Source organism: Cyprinus carpio, chromosome B17 (genome assembly GCF_018340385.1).
Source record: "Cyprinus carpio isolate SPL01 chromosome B17, ASM1834038v1, whole genome shotgun sequence".
NCBI classification, from domain to species: Eukaryota; Metazoa; Chordata; class Actinopteri; order Cypriniformes; family Cyprinidae; genus Cyprinus; species Cyprinus carpio.
The window spans coordinates 13,561,775-13,581,430 of NC_056613.1; the positions used below are offsets into that span (position 1 = coordinate 13,561,775).

Genomic DNA, 19,656 nt, shown 5'->3' on the forward strand with positions numbered 1-19,656 from the left:
TCTGGTGAAATGACCTCCCCAGCTCACTCCGAGCAGCTGAGTGCTTATCCATCTTCAAGAATCGGCTAATAACACATCTCTCCCATCTTTATTCGACCCTCTAACTCTAGCACTCTCTATTCTAATTCTATTCTTTAAAAAAAAACCTAACACTAGCTTCTCTAATATTTTCGTATTCTCTTTTCTTTTTATTTATTATCCAATTAACAAAACCAAAAAAGGAATCTAACACTTTCTCAAATATGTTTTGCATAACATTACGGTGGTACGGTGATAACACTTAACAGCACTGTGGTGCTGTTAAGTGTTAGGAACTATCTTCTGTTTTTTTTAGGCAGCTGTTTCTCTATTCTATCTGTTTTATTTTTATTTATTGTATAATTTTACAAAGAAAAAGAAAAACCTTGCTACGTGTACTGCGTTAAGCTAGTTGAGACTTGTTATAGCAGTTGCCTATCATTGCTCGTTTGTTCATTTTGATTGCTTCCACTGTCCTCATTTGTAAGTCGCTTTGGATAAAAGCGTCTGCTAAATGTCTAAATTTATTATTGTAAATTATATTTAGGTTCTAAATTACTCTTTTGTGAGCCTGCATCTATGTCAGGGCCGGTGTTCTGATCTATGTTGTAATTATGTCATAGCATAAACGAACTGCTGAATCATTTTTGTAACTGGTTCTTTAACTGTTCAAAGGAGTCTTTGACTCGCTGCATGCTTTCCTTCCAGGTCGCAGGCGGATGACGTAAGCGGCGCGCGCCTGTTTTGATCTGTGTGAAGAAACATGGCTCTTTTCCTGTCCTTCGCTGAGCTGTCAGGCAATAACAGATCTACTGGTGCTGGAGGTAAGCTCTTTCTGACCTGCGTTTAGAGATCCATACAGGATCAGATCAGAGAACCTGTAAAGAAAGCCTAACAGTTGTGCTGATTATTACTATACACGCTGCATGATTTACTGTAACTGAGCACAACTGCATCACACGCGGATCAACAGTAATAATATGTGCGTAACAGCCTTTATATTTAAGTTTAAATTCAGTGTCAATTTGAATTTTATGATAATTTTCGCTCATCTGTAGTATTATACGTATTTATCAGTGATTTGTGATGAATCTGTTGGAAAGTACTGCATTGAACTAAATCCTTTCTGAAGCATCTCTGCTCCTCGATTCTCTTAAAACATTAAAAACAGTGCCACATGGCGTATTTTAAAATCTAAATAATTTGAAATACAAAAATATTGTGCATGTTGTTAGGAACTATCTTCTGTTTTTATTTTAGTGGTGTTATGGTACACTAGATTCTGTCTTTTTCTGGAAACAATTTTGTCCATATGCAAATATTTGTGACAAGTTACACTGCAAAAGTTTAATACTTTGGGTTTGTTCAAAGTGAGCAATAGTTGGAGTGATGCTTATATGCACCACTAACTAGCACATATTCTGCAGTCACAAATGATCTTGTATGCCAAATACTGGACCTTACTTATGGATTTGGCTGCAGTTCAGCGCACTGTAATCAGTCAGCCGTTCTGTTCGAGTGGATCCCATCTTTGAGCACTTAATAAACTAGATGAAGACACATCCCAGCTAATCAATATCAAATTATTGGGAAAGGAGCATTCTCACGTTGAGTACAGTAGAAAAGAACAAACTGCTCTTGCATGCAGATAACCTCTGCTGCTGTGGGGGATTTGTGCAGAATATCGGCCAGGTCAGTAATGCATCTGGCTTCTTCCCAGGCTGTCCACAGAATAATAGATAGCATCATGCTTCTCTCTTTCTACCTGCTTAAGGGAATCAACCCTCTTTAATGCACAGTTTGTTTGTTTTTGCGTGTGAATCACATCAGATGTGGTCTTCTGAGGTTTTGCTTCATTTGGACAGGCTGTCTGTCATGACTGACTGATTTATTCACTTCTTAAGAGGCCTGCAGAGCTAATTTGGTTTGACCGAAAGTTTCTTCTCTCAACTCCAGCAGATCTGGAATGGCTGAGTAATCAGAGCTTCAGCACAGAAGATGCTTTGAAGACTCACCAGTGGGCCACAGAGAGAGTGCAAGCAGAGGCAGAAGAACCAGCAGGCAAAAGGTCATCTGATCCTTAAAGCACAGTGCAGTTAATCACTGAATAAATTAACTTTATCACCTGTGTGATTAAAGAACTAAAGGGGATCTTATTATTTGATTTCAAGCTTAATCTTGTAAAAAAAAGTTTTGAAAGTTTGAAATGCAGTACCCAGTTTTATTAATATTTACACACATACATATTTAAACACGTTGAAATATTAAATTGACTGTAAAAGGTATACTTCTGCTGAGTGTCTGTTTATCAGAGAACATGGTGAACTTCCTTTTTCTTTGTCTATGCAGAGAGCAGAAGCGTAAAGAGAGAGAAGACAGCCATGGCTGATCGAAGAAGAGAAGGAAAAGAAGAAAAAACACAAGAAGAAGAAGAACACAGATAACTCGGAAAGCAGTGGATCTGAATCAGACACAGTTTACCCCAGTGACCCATTAAAAAAGGAGAATGCTGACAGGTGTGTTCATAGAAAAATCCCGCAGTACATTGATCCACAGTCAGTCTCTGATCTTTGTACCCACTTACATCTATACCAGGCTTAAAAGGCTTCACACGTTTAATCTCTTAAAGGGACAGTTCACCCAAAAGTGAAAATCCTGTCATTATGTACTCATCCTCATGCGGTTTCAAATGGTATGACTTATTTTCTTCCACTAAACATTGAAGTAGAAATAAAAAAAAAAGATAATGCAGCTATTTTGTACACAACAAAAGCAGGTATTTTCAGTTTGTGGGTGACCTGTTTCTTTTGGGGAAATCTGAAAGATTTGCAAGTACCTTACAAAGATTGTTCTTTGTTCTTTGGATTGTTTTAAAACATTAAAATGCACAAAACATCACCGTAATTCTGGACTGTCTATTTAAGACACTTTTAACCCTGGATTTTTGGATGATGGTGTGTGTTGTTTTTAATGTCCTTGTCTTTCATCTTTTTGGCTGCAGAGAGGAAGCTCAGGTTCGGGTGAGCGAGACCTTTATCTGGCTGGATGACCTCCAGACCCCCACTGACTCCCCCTTCTGTATTGACAGAAGAGCTGACCGTGCCAACTGGGAATACAAATCTCTCTATAGGGGAGACATAGCCAGGTAACTTAACTCACTATCTCTGTGTCTGTCTGTCTGTCTTGCACACAGATGCTCTCCTCTTTCATTCTTTCTGTTTGGCTCTCTGAAGGTCAGCCAGTCTCAGCAGCAGCAGAAGGTGCCAGATGCTCTATAATGCAGGGGAGCACTGCGACTGTGTGCGTACGAGAGAGCTGCAGTGTGTATTGTGCTCATGTTTCTCTTTCAACTGCTTTTATAACCCCAACTTCTGTTTGCGGAAACCCTTTGAAATCCACATAAAATTTTCTGCATTCCAACTCCATTCTGTTTGTAATAGGCTACTGAGTTTGTATTTATTGGTCACTGCTTATTGAGTGAGTTAATTTTTAATAAATACGTCTATATTGGCTAACTTATATTATACTTATAGTACTGTAAGTGTATGCTTACAACAATTAGAATGCAAGGCAAGCACACACACACACACACACACACATATATACTTATAGGATTTGACTCTTTGATTTGTAGATTAAGTAATTTTAAATGGATTGCTTGCTTATACAGACTTTTTAGTCTTTGGGATTTAATTAAGATTACAGTTTGAGTACATGTAGTATGTTTACATGCATATCTTACACCAATTATGCTTTTAACTTGACAACGTTTAATTGATTTATGTAAATACCTTTGATAGCGCTTTTTTATGGTTTGAGTAAACCTGTGTCAGGGAATAAGATTTTACCTGTTCGCCCAGTTTTGCTTTACATGTAAACCCCTTTACCCGTAATTTGTTAATGAGCACATGTCTGTTTATGTTTTGATAGTTATCAGTTTAAATGCACTCACTTTTAAAATGCTTGCCTTTTAAAATCTTTGTGATATTGCATACTGCAGAGGTGTCCAAACCAAAGCCTAAAATGTCTTTCACTGCCTTGCAAGCACTGATGTTTTCTTCTGGAAATGTAAATCTAGTTTATTTTGATGTCAGCATGCAGCAGTAGTTAAAGTTCTCTGCCTGTGCTCTCAATAAGTGTCATTCTGGGTCTTATTTACTCCAGTGTTCTGGCACTGTAGGCTATAGTGAAGGGTTTATTAGCTGCTCAGAGGCAACAAATCTCACACCTGGCTGTTCTCCAGCTCCTATCAGCTTTAATCTGGTGTCAGAGCTGCCACCTGTAACTTAAGTGACCACAATCAATACTCACATTCTCTCTCACTGTCCCTCTCTCCTGACATCCCCCTCTCACCATATACACTCCTCTAAAGCTGATCGGTATCATGTGTGAAGAGTGTGTACAGAATGAGTGTACAGAGGTGCATCACGGCACTCTTTTCTTGAGAAGGTCAAGTGCTGCTCCAAAGAGGATACAAATCCCTCGTCTTCGATCTCTTCCCTTCACCTTCTCAAGTCATCTCATCCTCACTCAGACACCTGCCAACTTCTGTTTTTACTTTGTCCTTCATCTGTCAGTAGGCCCAGATGGAATCTAAAAGATTTCTTCATATTTTCTGCAAAGCTCAGTGGTTCTTCACCAGTTCAGCATTGTTTTGCATTTCAGGTATAAGAGGAATGGAGGCTCATGCCTGGGGTTAGACGTCAGGATGCAGGCTGTGAACTGGAACGATGGTGGCGCTGAGAAGAAGCGAGTGGAAGAAGCTATTTCTGTCCTTTCACCCGTCAGCTGCTACAGTCAGATAGTCTGTCTGCTTTCCCCGTAGTCTCTGAGGGCAATGCCGTCAGAACTGATACCTACATCAAGCTCTCAGCCTGCACTGAAGAGCAGGGCTCTTCCATCCAGGCACCCTTATCGTGGATAAATCCGCTGGGCATCTATGACCGTGGAACCTCCCTTTGGCTGGAGGGCAAGGGTCAACCGGAGGTCAAGGGAGATCAGCAGGATGTTGAGGCTCAAGGGAGCAGCAGGACCCTTCTGAGTCCACGGGTGGAGGAGTTTAACAGGAAGCTATAGGAGAATCCTACGGACACTCAGCTGTGGCTGGACTTTGTACACTTCCAGGTAGGCCTCCAGAGAGGAATAGTGCGTGTTTCGTTGTTTCCTTACCTAACATAAATTGCTCTCTCTCTTTGTCTCTGATCAGGATGAACTGGCTTTTGGTTCTAGGTCATTCTCTGCTGCCAGTGACACTGACATTGATGGTGAGATGAAGAAGATGTCTCTTCGTGCTGTGCTGGAGAAGAAGCTGTCCATTGTGGAGAGGGCAGTGGAAAGTAACCCTGCCAACGTGGACCTGAAACTGGAGAAATTCGGCCTGTGCAAGGAACTATGGGAGCGTACCACACTGCAGAAAGGGTGGAAGAAACTAGCGTTCATCCATCCAAACAGCGCGCCTTTATGGAGGAAGTATCTTCTCTTTACACAGAGTCATTTCAGCACATTCTCAGTGTCAAAGGTCAACAGCGTGTTCAGAAAGTGTTTAAGCACGTTCAGTGCAGTCCAAGATGTCCAGGCACCCAGGAAGTGGAGGACCTCTTAGGTATAGCCAAATTTTATACTTGTAAAATGTAGATACTTACCAAATTTGCCAAGTGTTTAGCAACTTTTGGAATCTCCAGATAGCTTTTTCACCATGTTCCTGTTAATATCTCATAGTGTCCTCTGGTCATTTTTGCATTGTCATAGTTTGCGTTTCACTTGTTCAGAGATGTGAATTTGCAGCCGTGGGTATTTTTTTCCCTCCCTCCCCTCATGTTGCTGTGACAGCAGTTGGTGGAAACTGTAAATGTGTTTTGATTACATGCATAACTATTTGTTGAGTTAAGCACCTCATGTGCAATTTGTGCAAGTGTAAGTTTTGGAGTATGTTTGGGGCTGTCCAACCTTTGTGTGTGTGTGTGGCAGGGATCGACTGGCAGGCAACATTAAAAGGTGATGATGTGGTGTTTTTCAGTAGATTGGCATGTTGTTTGTCAGCTAGTTTAGAGGGTGTATTGTGTGGGTCTGTTTAGAGAGAGTCAGAACACAAACATCACTGTCCCGGGCTTCCCTGTACTGGGATTCGCCGAAATGAACAGGCGTTAAAATCTCTGTGACGTGTGTGTGTGTGTGTGTGTGGATGAATGATCAGATTTTGAGCCAGGCCCCTTGCTTTTCTGTGCTCTCTATCACTGGCTTCTCAAGTAGCCTAATTAAACTATCACCTCGATATTTCTGCTCAGTGTGCAGCGTGTATCTGGACCAGCACTCCCTGGGCCCACATTTGCTGAACTGAGCTGAAATCTACACACAAACACAATTATTTTTACACAGATTGGACCAGACTGATTATGAGGTCTATTATGAGGTGAAGGGTCAATGTTGAATGCATGCCTGAGGTTCAGAAATGAGTTGAAAGGAATATAGTTAACCTAGAAAATAAAATATGTTCATCATTTATATTCTTAAAGCTTTTATGTTTCTTGGATCAAAAGTCATACAGGTATGGAACAACGTGGTTGAGTAAAAGATCGTTTTTGAGGAAAGTTTTCCTTGAACAGATCTGTGACTCTGTGCTGCCCTCTTGAGGTGGCACTGTAGTATTACCTATATCTATGTCTGTATTGGTTAAAACTTTATTTCAATCATATTAATTCTCATTTCACAGATATCTTTAATCATAAATGAAACAAAGTGTTCTCTCTTGTCTGGCAGATATCTTTCTACAGCAGTGCCATTTCCTGCGGCAGGTGGGTCACACTGAGAAAACTGTGTGTCTCTTCCAAGCCCTTCTGGACTTCACTTTCTTCAAGTCTGACAGTGTGAAAAACCTTCCCACTAGACAACAGGTACAGTACACACAAACCCAAATGCATTAAAACCCTTTGTAAAAGTTATATCCTTTAATCAGTCCCTCCAGGATTTTGCGGAACTTTTTTCTGATTTTGCGGCCTAAAATGACTTGCGGGAAATATTTGTTTTGCAGTGAAAATATACCACAGACAACATTCTTCTAACACTGTTATGACTTTTCTGATTTCGAGGAACATTGTATGGCTTCAGACAAACATTTGAGGAAAACCAGCACCAGTGCAATTAAGTTCTACAGAAGGTGGCACCAGCACCTGACCGTAAAGCACTCACCCTAATCGCACATGAACAGTACATCTCGGAGATGTCTATGTGATGTCTGCATTTATATATGCAAGATGTATTTTTTAGAGTGCTTGCTCATCTGCAATACGTCTCTAAGATGTTTCCTGTCAGATGTCAAATAGACATTTATTAGAATGTCACATTAAAAATAGCTTTCAAATTCAGTAATTACTATGTTATTACTATGTTAAATCCATGGTGAATGGTGGTTTTCCTGGTTTCCACAATAGTGGCGTTTGTTATGATATCGGCTTTAACAGAATTCTGCCCTGAATTAGAATGCTTCTCACAAGATATCACAGAGATGTTATTGATTCTGTGGCGAATTTGACTGCTTTCTTCACTGTATCTTACAGTGACCGTGAAGGGCAAAACAGATTACAAATCTGAAAACAAAATAACAAATTACAAACGCAAATGCAAATCTAAAAAACAAAATAACAATTCAGAAAAAAACAACAACAAGTCAGAAAACATTATAACAAATCAGAAAACACAATGACAAATTCGAAAACAAAATAACAAGTCAGAAAACAGAACGACAAATCAGACAAACCGGAAGAGGTGGTATAGCTAGTGCTTCAGCATTTTGTGCAAAGCTATTTTGATGTTTGGAATTTCTGACTATTTTACGCAGACATGGGGACTAGGTAATCATGTGATAAAGATAAAACAAAGAGTTGACCAATTCCAAAACATCATGCCTTCTATCACCCCCAAATCAAAGCCTTTTGTTATTGATTCTGAGAGCTAACATTTCAGTGAACTCTGGCCTGCAGATGAGGATGACGACGAAGAGCAGGATGACTCCGAGATCAAAGACGAGACCTGGCCTAAGTGGAAGATCTGGTTAGATGTGGAGGCATCCCGAGAGGCAAACCACTGGTTCCCATGGAGACCAGATAAAACAAAGGGCCAATCAGAAGAGGACTGTGAAGACCCCGACAGGCAGGTGCGATGTTTGTTGACAACCTGATGAGTAAACCCAAATGACATATGCAGATGATTTTGCATATTTGTGTTTAAAATGGATTTTGAAATGCTCATCTACACTCAGTGTTTATAGTTCAATCATGTATAGTCATAAAATTTTTTAAAGATGTTATCAGTGTTCTATTTATGCTTAAATCTCTTTCTGTCTCCATGCAGGTCTTGTTTGATGATATCGGCCCATCTATGATTCATGTGGACAGACCAGATCTCCAGCTGCAGTTGATCCTGTCATTCCTGCAGTTCCTAGGTCTGCCTGGACCTTCAGGAAGGTTCTCTACAACCTCTTCCTTAAACATTCTATTGGACGATCTCGCCTTCCTTGAAGAGGGTCCAGACCCGGAGCGACCACTGACCTCTCTATTAGTCATATTCCTAATTATATTAAATACAAAATAAATTATATAATATTATATAAACTTATATAATTGTATGGTATGATATTTAATATTACTATAAATTCTATTTATGTATGTTACATTGTAATTATAATCTTATGATTCATATGAATTATATGAATATAAATATAGAAATTCTAATTTTATGGCCCTGATATTTCTTTAAAGTTATTGTCAGAGCCACTATTTTTTGCACTTCTTTACTTTCATGTTTGTGTTAGTCTACAGCCTTATTCATTGCTTTTCTATTGTAGGTGCTGAGATGTCTACGCAGTGGAAATAAAAGGCGACTGAAGTCTCAGGGGAAGCGTAGTAAACGGTTAGCGAAATGACTGATAAAAGAGCCAGATAACAGGGGCAGACTGGCACTTTGGAGAGAGTATGCCCATTTGGAGTGGCTTCTGGGTAATCTGGAGGAGGCACGCAAAGTATTTGACACTGCCTTGGGCATGGGCGTGACTACAGGCCTTAATGATCCTGTTCTCTGTAACCTCTGCTTTCTCTATGCCCAATTAGAGGTAGAGCAGGCCTGAAACAGTGGGACAGTCCCCACTTCCAAAGCTGTCTACATTCTCACTAAATTAGCCGAGGGCACAGGCAGCAATACTGGAGCTCCAGTTTGCTGTCAAACATGTCGCACTGCTGCACCACCACGCCAACACCAGTGTGTTTCCTCTCTCTCAGCTAAGACTAGCACTTACAGATGCCCTCTCCTTACTACCCTTCAGCGCCTCATTATGGCAACTCTACCTTCAAACAGAGAACCGCTATCACAACGCAGGCCATGCCCGCAGGTTTTTCCACAGTGTGGCAAAGAAAACGAACAGTATTGTGCCGTGTCTGTTCGCCATTACTTCAGAGCAACGACTGAGACAGATGCTGGTCTCTGTTCAGAGGTGAGGAAAAAAGAGTTTTACTGGACTTTCGTTTTTCAGTTTTATTTATTTTTTTTCTCTCTCCATTGGCCCTTGTAAAGAGCTTGATTGACAGGCGTTCTGACCAATCATAACAACGAATCCGCCATTTTGTCTGACAAAAAAAATCTGACAGGAGGGTAGATAAACTTTGGTGGGGTTAAACTTGAATATTGTGTGTATTGACATCTTTTCACGGTTGAAATAAATAGTTCTGATGTTCATTCATGTTTATTTTGTGTTTTAAGCAAATATTAAAAGACGATTGGTCTGAGGCAATACAGTGATCTGTCACAACACATTAAAGAGCCGCAAAACAGTATTTATTGTTTGAATTTCTTTGAAAAAATGTCAAAGGCCTTTCATACCAGAAGTAACCTGCTCTGGAGGCGTGTTGTCAGATTCCTCTTTGCTTTTCAATGTATTTTTTACAGCAGAACAGAACGTGTAGTGTGAGTGCAGCATGGCTTGTCGGACATAGCAACAGTAACTTTTTTGCAAAAGGGTCAATTTTGTTTAATTTCCTTTTTGTTTGTTTTCTTGTCATTTCATTTAGTTTCCTTTCGTTTCATTTTCTTTGTGAACAAACACTTCTGGCAAAGCTCAGTCTAACACATTGTAGCTAATGTGTCAAAGTACATTTCAAAACGTGACACAAGTGTGCTGCATTCTCAGCGTTGCAGCAAAGGTCAGTGTCGTAGCTTTTTATTATAGTGTTTTACAGTCAGTGATCTCATTCAGATCACCCTTCTGCCACGGCGGAAGAACAGCTGGTTGAGATTTTATGCAGAGCCAATTAATTAAAGTTATTTAAAAGTTAGCTACCTGAGTAGTAACACTAATCTGATTTAGTAACTGATTTCATCTTTGTCCAGGTCTCATCGTCCTGGAGAAGCCCTGCCTACCATGCCAAATAATGGTCTTAGCAACCGTATCTGCTGTTTGTTTGAAAACGCTACAGCAACTGAACATGGGGCCCACTGTCCTCTGCTCCAGAGAATGTATCTGAACTTCATGGTAAAGTTGTAAACAAATGACAATTGAGCAATGTTCAGAAATAGCTACAGGTAAGGGGTTGTGAGCTGCTTTCTTGTGTGTTTTCTACAGGTATGTGATGGGAATGCAGAGAGGGGCAGTGGAATCCTCTACAAGGCCCTACAGGCAGTGCCCTGGGTTAAGGTATGATAAGATGTACTTACACAAGGTACTGAGAAGCATGTTACTGTGAACATGTCTGCACACTTAACACTTTACTTTCAGACTCCTAATGTGCGTTACAGTTTGTACATGTGTGTATTTGCAGGGCTTGTACATGGATGCAGTGCAGCTGTTCCCTGAACGTGTGCAAGAGTTTTTAGACCTTATGACTGAGAAGGAGTTGCGTCTGTGAGTGCCCATGGAGGAGGTGGACATCTTGCTGGAGGACTAGCCATCAAAACCCTTCCCATAACAACAGCTTAAAAAAAAAAAAGTTTTTTATTTTTATTTTTCCATGATTTTGGAAATAAATGATATATTGAGTATTAAGATGTCTCTCTAATTTGTTTATAATGTTTGTGAGAATTCATCATGGTTTCATGTTTCAGTTAGTTGAGTGACTTCTCTTTATGAATAAATTTAAAGCCAGTTACAATCAGCAAGTATTTTCTTTTGGCCAGCAGAGGGCATCAATACCTTCTCTCAATGCTCTTAATGTTGTCCTGGATTTGACCCACAATTTTACAACCTCAGATTAGGATTATCTTCAAATACCAAGAGGTTGTTGCAATGCTTTAAATTGATCTTTAGACTGCAGTTTGGTCTTTTCATCTCCCCCATGCTGAATGTTCTGCTCAACTGAGGGGCAGGAGGTGCTGGATTTGAACCTGAAATTTAAGACATGCATTGAACTGATGTGAAATGGTTGGTGAGAGGAGGATTGGGTTTTTAATGCTTATGGCATTCAATTCTTCATCCAAACTGTCCAAATATATTCATTATGCCAATGTGAGTGTGCCATGGTGAAAGGGAGGATTTATCACAATAATGTTTGGGTTTGCTCTGGGGTTTAAAAAGTAGGAGATGGAACTGATGTCATAATGTCTTGTGAAATGTTACCCAACAACATCTCTGGGCTTGGTATGACAAAGCTAGCACAAGTTTCCTCACAGCTAATTCTTTTCATTTTACTGTGTAAGGTCACGAGGAGCTGACTAAATGGCTCTGGAAGAACATGGTACATCACTCTTACATAAACAGATGATCCACAGAACTGTCATCTGCTAGCTGATTAAATTTAATATGAATTTTCATAAACATCAGTTTGAACATTTTCGAAGAGAGGACTTTATATCCTTAATATACTTCTTAATTAAATGCATGATTGTACTGTGGTGTATTAGTGGTTTTCATCATTTTAAAAGATAATGTTTCATATAATTTATTTGAAAAGCAGTGCATTAAAAGTACTGTGTTATTTCTTCAATTAAACACTTGAATAGTTGAATATTTTGTTGCAAATTTGAACTGTAGTTGCAAAGTGTGGCAACCGGAGGCGAACTGAAAAGCCTGACATTTCATGTCACACCAGTCATTTGAGGACGTTAAACAAACATTATCCCTGCACTACTTTTCTTTGTCAAATTTAGGGAAGATATCTTATGACGACTATGCTCTTTGTCCACTGTTGAAGCAGAAACGGGATATTTTTATCACGTTAATTATCACGTGACGTTTTTTAACAATAAATAAAAGGAGCGTCACAATTTTGTGCAAGAACTCCATCTGGTGGTGTAATTACAAACTTTCATTACCATTTTCTTCCAAAACATTTTGAGTTACATCCACAGTAACGGTTACTTTCATCTGTCTTCTTTTATTAATAGCACAATTTCTGATAAACATACACATAACAGCACATTGTTGTGCTCTCGGTGTGATGCTCAACCAAACTCAGTTAACGTTACTTACTCCTTAAAACGTCTATCTGTAAACGTGTTCACGTTTGTAATTTGACAAACAGTCTAAACCAGCTGATGAAATCTGAGTGATACCCCGTTTGATGTTTTTGTAACAGTCTGTGACTATGTGTGTTGACCGAGGGAAAGGCCACGTCAGACTGCCTCTGCTCACTGTTGCCAGATCGCGTTAGAAAAACAAGCCCCAAACAAAACATTAAACTTCTTAACAGGAATTACAAAGAAAAATGATTGATTGAATGAATTGATGTGTTGTATTGTACAATGAACTTACATAAATCAAACAAGGTAAAGCTGCATCTTTTACTGACCATGAGAATAAAGGACAAATAAAACGATTTCATCTACCTAGGAAAAAATGGAAAGTTGTGTACTTATAATTTGAGGTGAGACTGAAGTGAAAGAGGAAACAAATTACAGTAACTGGATGCCATATTTTATTTTTAGTTTATCATTATTATTATTATTATATTATTATTTTGCTAATTAAAACTATTTTTGAGGTATAGACATTCAGTCTGTATTTTTTTTTTTTTTTTTTAGTTTAGATTATAAAACATTAAACGCAAAACAAGCAAAAAAAGATATTTGACTTTTAATGGTCAGTCATTCTTTGTTGTGGTATGGAACCAAGCACTATCGAGTGGAAATAAGCACATAAAATTCAACCCGCTAACTTTACAAATAAAACAAGCCTCTTTAAAAAAGTGGACATGGCAACCCTGCCTTTGATCAACCACGTTCTCCGGTTCTGCAGTACCGCCGCGTGGCCGCGAGGGGCGACAGAGAGGCGCCACACACTCGTCCAATGACTCGTGGCCGTTCGTAGTATTTCCTTTTATTTAGGCGAGTTGCAGAACAGCCAAATCGTGAAGTGGACTGAAAACATTGGCAAAGGTTTTATTTTTTTCGTCTGGCTTATTATACTCAGTTAGTGTGATCGCACAGCATGGCTTCTTTAAGGGATCGAGCATTTTGACATTTAAGAAGAGGAAAAAGTCCGATGCAGCTCTCCGCCGCGTTTCAAGCTGCTGGCTGTCAACTCGTGCTCTAGCTGCAAAACAGCTTTGACCGAGTCCTTTTCTCCATTTGCGCTGGAAAATAACTGTTGCTGGATATCGAGAAAATAACAACGCGTGTGCGTTTGCGCTTTTGAACCATGACCACTGAAGTTGCGAGTGACTTGGACGTGACAGTCAGTTGTTTGGGCGAAGGGAACCAAAACAAGTCGGACACGGATCGACCCAAGAAACCTGATCGAGCCAGCCACGAGGAGGGGCAGCAGGATCCTCCTCAGGTCGACTCTAAACATCAGAAACAGGGGGTCATGGAAAGCATAGCGGATGGGTTAACGTTAAGCACGGACAACACGAACGACAAGGAGAACGAGCAGAATGCATCAAGCCACAAAGCAGAAACTGCCAAGAAGAAAGTGATCGAGGCTCCTCCGCCAAAAGTGAACCCGTGGACGAAGAGGAACGCGTGCCCTCCTAATAATGCCACCAACAGCTCGCTACAAACAGGTAGGTAGTGTATGCTCACGACACACACGTTTATGCCTCCGACAGCATTTATTCTCATGTACACATGTGCTCTGTTAGCTTGCATGTGCTACTGCAAACAGGAGCGGCCATTAAACTGTCATTTCACCTTTATATACTTTTTCGCGTGCTCGTGCAGCTGTGCTTTGAAACATGTGATAACTACGTCTATTCTCTCAATTTATGATAATTGATAAACTTTGTGCCCATAGCCGTAAAGTTTGTTTTTCATACATGGTCAGAGAAACGAACCAATCAGTCGCGAGGGCGTGACCTGTTAGCTTTAGCACTATTAATGGTTCAACGAGTCGGTTCGTTTGAACAGTTCGTTGGATTGACTGATTCAGGCATTGTTGTACGTTATGACGTCGCCCTTGGCAACCTGTTGTGACATATTGTCCTAAAACCTTTTAATAAAAACGTATTTGGCCACTTATTGTTGTTCATTATTAAGAGTGTTAATTGTAATTTGATTTATAAAAGTATATTTCGTTCTTATGAACTGGGTTCAAACACTAGACTATAATTAGATTTTACATGAATTGGTTTTAGAGTTCATTTTTGCTCATTTTAATTGAATAAAACACAATTTATTGATACCAGCAGTGTTAGATAAAACTGGCATTCGATAAAGTGTTAAACATATTTCTAATACGCTTTATTTTGTAACACCCCGATTCGTAAACATTTCAGAGATCGCTTTGGTTCTCATTGAAAAGGTCCGACTCTAAAGAACGATTCATTCACGAATCGGACATCGCTTTTTAGCAACGCGCTAGCACCACAGATCGTTTAATCCACTAATGCGCTATAAAGCACTGAAAGACACACTACTCTGTTTTATTCACACATTTGACAGGATCTATAAGTGGTTGTGACTGCAGTGTTTAAGGCTTTTAGTCTCGGAATCTCGTTTGTGGTTTGGCTGACTTATGCTGTTCTGTCCTAGCTCGCCTGATTAAAAACAAAACTGTTTTTAAAGTTAGATAATACGTAAAAACACACACATAAGAACCTGTCCCTGTTATGTTACTCATATTTACTCATGGACGTTATTTTGATAGGTTTGGGGCTAGTTTAAGTTGTTTTAGTTAAGTTAAGCGCACTGCATGTTGTTGTCAGGAAGCCCGTAGGCTTTTTTTTCCATTTGTGATGTGACCAAATATGGTGGTAGTGGGAATAAACGCCCGTTCCCACATCATTCTGCCGACAGACCCGTGTGTGCCTCAATCATTTGGGTGTATTTGGACAGACTTGCTGATGTGGGCAGATTTAACCCCTCTCCCCACCCCATCTGATCGAGTTGCACGGGAGCACGTGGAGTGCTGAGCACTGCAACTCCAGCAGGAGCTCGTGAGAGGCCTTTACACCCTCACCGTTCCACACTGAGTTTCAACCCCACTTACACAGCTGTTAAGCACTTCAAAAGTACTTGAACACTTGGTTTTTGGATCCTCATTGTGTTTGTGGTAGTGTGCGGCTCACCTGTTGAGCTGACCTTTTGACAATATAGTAGTTTTAAAGGAATGTTGTAACAGACCACTCCCTAAACTGAATATTTCTGTGTACATTGATAAGACCATCTGATGGGTTTTGTTCACATTAGAGTGTTATGTATGTACATTGGTGATGTTAAGAATAAACAGAGACCGCAATAATTTAGCTGTTCGTAGTTTAATTCCCCTGATGAAGTGTGGCACATTGTTCTGGTTTGATTTCAAATAGACTGGCTCCAGCAATGGACCAATGTTCAAACAATGGCAATGGTTTTGGGTGACACTGTCTGTTTGTCTGACTGTGGTTGACGGGGGAAGTGTATAGGAAACCTGTTTGAAAACAGGTAATGTTAATGCAGTAAAAAAAGGCACTTCACCTTTAAATAACTTGGTTTGAATAACGAAACATCACTGACGGTAGTAAGGAGATCACAAACCAGAAGAGCAAGATATTTGCAGATGTACAGTTATGCTCATTAGTTTGAGAATGTTATTTCAGGGGCTGATTGAAACTTCTTTAAGAAAGTTTGTGCATCTCAGAAGAAAAGATCTGATTGCTGTAGGTCACCATTCAATTTTGCAGTCTTTTTTCCAAAAATAGCATAAATATATTGAGTTTTGACAATTAAGGTGCGATCCCCATTTCTGCTAAATTTTGCCAACTTGTTTATCTTTTGTCACCTTTTCACGTTGTGGGCATGAAATAGATGCTACAACCAATTTTGGTCTTTGTTTTGTTTAGTTTTTTTGCTGTATTGGCTCATTATTTTCGATTGCTGAACTTTTGGTGCATCACTGCCCATTATTTTGTTTGTTTGTTTTCTTCTTTGTAACCAGTATTGGGTGATAGACATCTTGTCAAATAAAGATGATGTTTTCAAGCCACTCCTGGGCAATCAGTGTTTTGTATGGTGATTAAATTCCAATATGTCAGTCTTTGAATGATCAAACCCCTCAGCTGAATTACATTGTCGAGTGTCTGAATTACATGGCTAATTTCCTGTTTTTCCTTATGAAGAAACAGTTGTGTTCAGTTTGAATGGAGATGTCATAAATGAGCATTTCTCCTTTGTGGTTTGACCAATCCAACACAGTCTGTTGTGTGAGTTATAAATCAATCTATATGCATTGTTTGTGTCATTATTCTGATGAATAAACAGAGCTGTAGATCTCACTGACCTTGCTAAGCCAAAGATCTTTGTGCTTTCTGTAATGTAGGATTCATGTCACGATTCCAAGTATTTACAAATGGGACTGTGATGTGAAAGAAGCTCTCAGGTTGATCCTCAGGGATCTGTGTTGAAAATCCGAAATGTGTGCTTTGCTTTGAATGATCAGAATGCTGTCAGATGCATGGACTGATAGCAGTGTTTTAACAATCATTACTCTGGTCTTAGAGTATGTACACATGACTTGTTAGCTGACATTTGAGAATAGACTGCCCCCCGTCAAACAACCATAGGGTTTGTTGTAAGCAGCTTTGTCTGCTTTTACTGTAGTGATACCTGTATGTGGTCATTTTTGAGGTTATAAACTTATGTGGCTTAATGTGAATGTCACATTTTCAAACTCTTTCTAGTTGTTGCTGGTGCACTGTTTGTATTACACTACCTTTCAAATGTTTATGGATGGTAAGATGTTTTTGAAAGAAGCCTTTTATAGTTATTAAGGCTGCTTTTATTAAAAAAAACAAAAAACAAAACAAACAAACAATAAAAACAGTGATATTGTGAATTTTTATTCCAATTTAAAAATAACTTTTCTATTTTAATGTATTTTATGAATAAATAATTTATTCCTATGATGGCAATCTTGATTTTTTTTTTTTTTTTTTTTTTAGTAGGCATTACTCCAGTACTCCAATAGTTCACCTAAAAATGTAAATTCTGTCATTAAACACTCACCCTCCTGTCGTTCCAAACCCGTAAGACTTTTGTTCATCTTCAGAACACAAATGAAAATTATTTTTGATGAATTCCGAGAGCTCTGATCCTACCATAGACAGCAAAGATCCTAACACGATCAAGGTTCAGAAACGTAGTAAGCCCTTAGTTAAAATAATCCATGTGACATCAGTGTTTTAACCTTTATTTTACAAAGCTACAAGAATACTTTCTGTGTGCAAAGAAAACAAAAATAATTATTTTATTCAACAATTTGTGTCCTCTGCGTCACCTTGGCGCCATTTTGGAGAGTATCACATATGTAAACAATGTATGCAACTTATGTTTGTGTATACGTTGTTTACGCTTTGATCTAAACGCAAAAAACGTATCTGTGACATAAGTTGCACTATAGAATACCCAAGACGTGTCACTCCTATAGTTCTGAAGGGGAAAAAATGCAGTGCTCAATATGGCTGCTCAGTTGACCTATCGGTAAGTTTTCATCTTCATTGTGACTGGGGTTGAATGCTTAGGGACATTTTGCTCTGTTTTGGTTTGATTTAGGAAATGGAATAAAATAAATTACATTGCCTATCCTCTCAGGAGAATTGGAATTAGTGTTACAAGTAGCCTAGGCACATCGTTTTTCCAGTTTTGTAGCATAAACACCATTAAACTGATGCGAACTTCGGATCTTCCAATGTTTCTCTATGACACTGAAACCTAAAGATGTCCAAGTTCCGCTCCCCGTACAGCTGATACTTAACTGCCATTGGCTTAGCTGCATTCGAGGGGAGGGGCTTACCAATAGGTCAATTGCAGGAAGCCCCACCTTCTGAATGAAAGAGCCAATTGCTAATCAGTTAAGGCAGCGCATCACTGCAGCTGCCGTTAGTAGTCCAAGTTGCCATAGAAACAGTCTGCGTTCTGAGACGTGCACTTAGGACTGCGCGTGCGCACTGTTTGATCTAGCCTGAATAATATTTGAGCAAAATAAACATTTATGACACAGTTGTTGTCAGATTTCTTTGGTGATTTCAAATATGAAATTTGATTGTAAGCTTAGTGAACAGTTTGAAAGAATTTGATGTTTTCCCATTCAAAGAGATAGGAATTGCACTTGCATGCCCGAGAGGCGTTTCAACATGGAGGAGACGAATTGTTGAAAAAAGTTATTATTCTTGTTTTCTTTGCGCACAAAAAGTACTCTTGTAGCTTCATAAAATTACGGTTGAGCCACTGATGTTATGTGGATTATTTTAACGATGTCCTTACTACGTTTCTGAACCTTGATCATGGTAGGATCCTTGCTGTCTATGGGAGGTTCAGAGAGCTCTCGGAATTCATCAAAAATATCTTAATTTGTGTTCTGAAGATGAGCAAAAGTCTTACAGGTTTGGAACGACATGAGGGTGAGTAATTTATAACAGAATTTTCATTTTTGGGTGAACTAACCATTTAAGTGTCACATAACCCTAGATAGAACCTAGATCATTCTATCTAGAAATCATTCTAATATGCTGATATTCTGAAATTCTAATGTTCTAATATGGTGTTCAAAAAATATTTTTTTATAATTATCAATGTTGAAAGCTTTGAATATAATGTTTACTTAATTAACAGTTACACCACTTGACATTTTTAAACAAATTAAGTTTAAACTTTTCTTGAAAATGTTCTATATGAAACCAACATGAATGTAAAGAGTACATCTTATATTTTTTTATAATTTAAAAATATATTTTTCTTTTTCTTTAACATGTCATTGACCCTAGTTACTTGACAAACTTTTGCTAAGCTTTTATTTATTGACATAGCAAGAGCAACCCAAGTGGCTTGACATTTTAGTGATTTAAATGATCGTTTGCATCTGATTAAGTTATTAAGCCTCAGGCCGTATTTACTGACTGAAAGGTTTCGGTGGGACAGTATCAGTAAGTTTGTATGTATGGTCACACCCCACACTGTCAGCAAGCACCCAGTGCCTTATCAATACAGGCCATCCTTTCAGTAATGATAAAGGACCCCGGACACTCCCAGGAATGGGCGTCCCTCTCTATTGCCTGTTTAATCCTGACAGCTTTTTTTTTTTTTTTTTTTTTTTTTTTTTTTTTTTTTTTTTTTAGTAAAGAAATTTGAACCGGTTTTGTTGGCAATTTCAACCAAGTAGTGTTTGATTCTCCCACAGGGAAAAAGCTTTGAATGCTGCTGTATTTTTGAAGAATAAAGCTGATTTGATCTGATCATTTAAGACCAGAA

The 19,656-nt window shown here is 39.0% G+C and overlaps 2 protein-coding genes across 3 annotated transcripts in view; both read left to right on the forward strand.

Annotated features, from left to right (window-relative positions):
* Positions 1–617: 617 nt before the first annotated feature.
* On the forward strand, positions 618–11,044 carry nrde2 (NRDE-2, necessary for RNA interference, domain containing). Its single transcript, XM_042743111.1, is given in 17 exon segments — positions 618–842; positions 1,969–2,086; positions 2,368–2,380; positions 2,383–2,534; positions 3,020–3,163; positions 4,684–4,778; positions 4,781–5,142; positions 5,225–5,617; positions 6,747–6,908; positions 7,853–7,865; positions 7,995–8,167; positions 8,365–8,595; positions 8,858–9,205; positions 9,207–9,499; positions 10,393–10,534; positions 10,625–10,696; positions 10,821–11,044. Coding segments are annotated over 17 exon segments (2,898 nt in total). The 5' UTR covers positions 618–781; the 3' UTR covers positions 10,947–11,044.
* A 2,226-nt stretch (positions 11,045–13,270) lies between these two features.
* larp1b (La ribonucleoprotein 1B) overlaps positions 13,271–19,656 on the forward strand; it is a 31,043-nt gene continuing 24,657 nt past the window's right edge. For both annotated transcript variants that reach the window (XM_042742377.1, XM_042742378.1), the window contains exon 1: positions 13,271–13,997. In XM_042742377.1, coding sequence (XP_042598311.1) covers positions 13,634–13,997 — 364 coding nt within the window. In that variant the 5' untranslated portion in view covers positions 13,271–13,633. The remainder of the gene's footprint in view (positions 13,998–19,656) is intronic.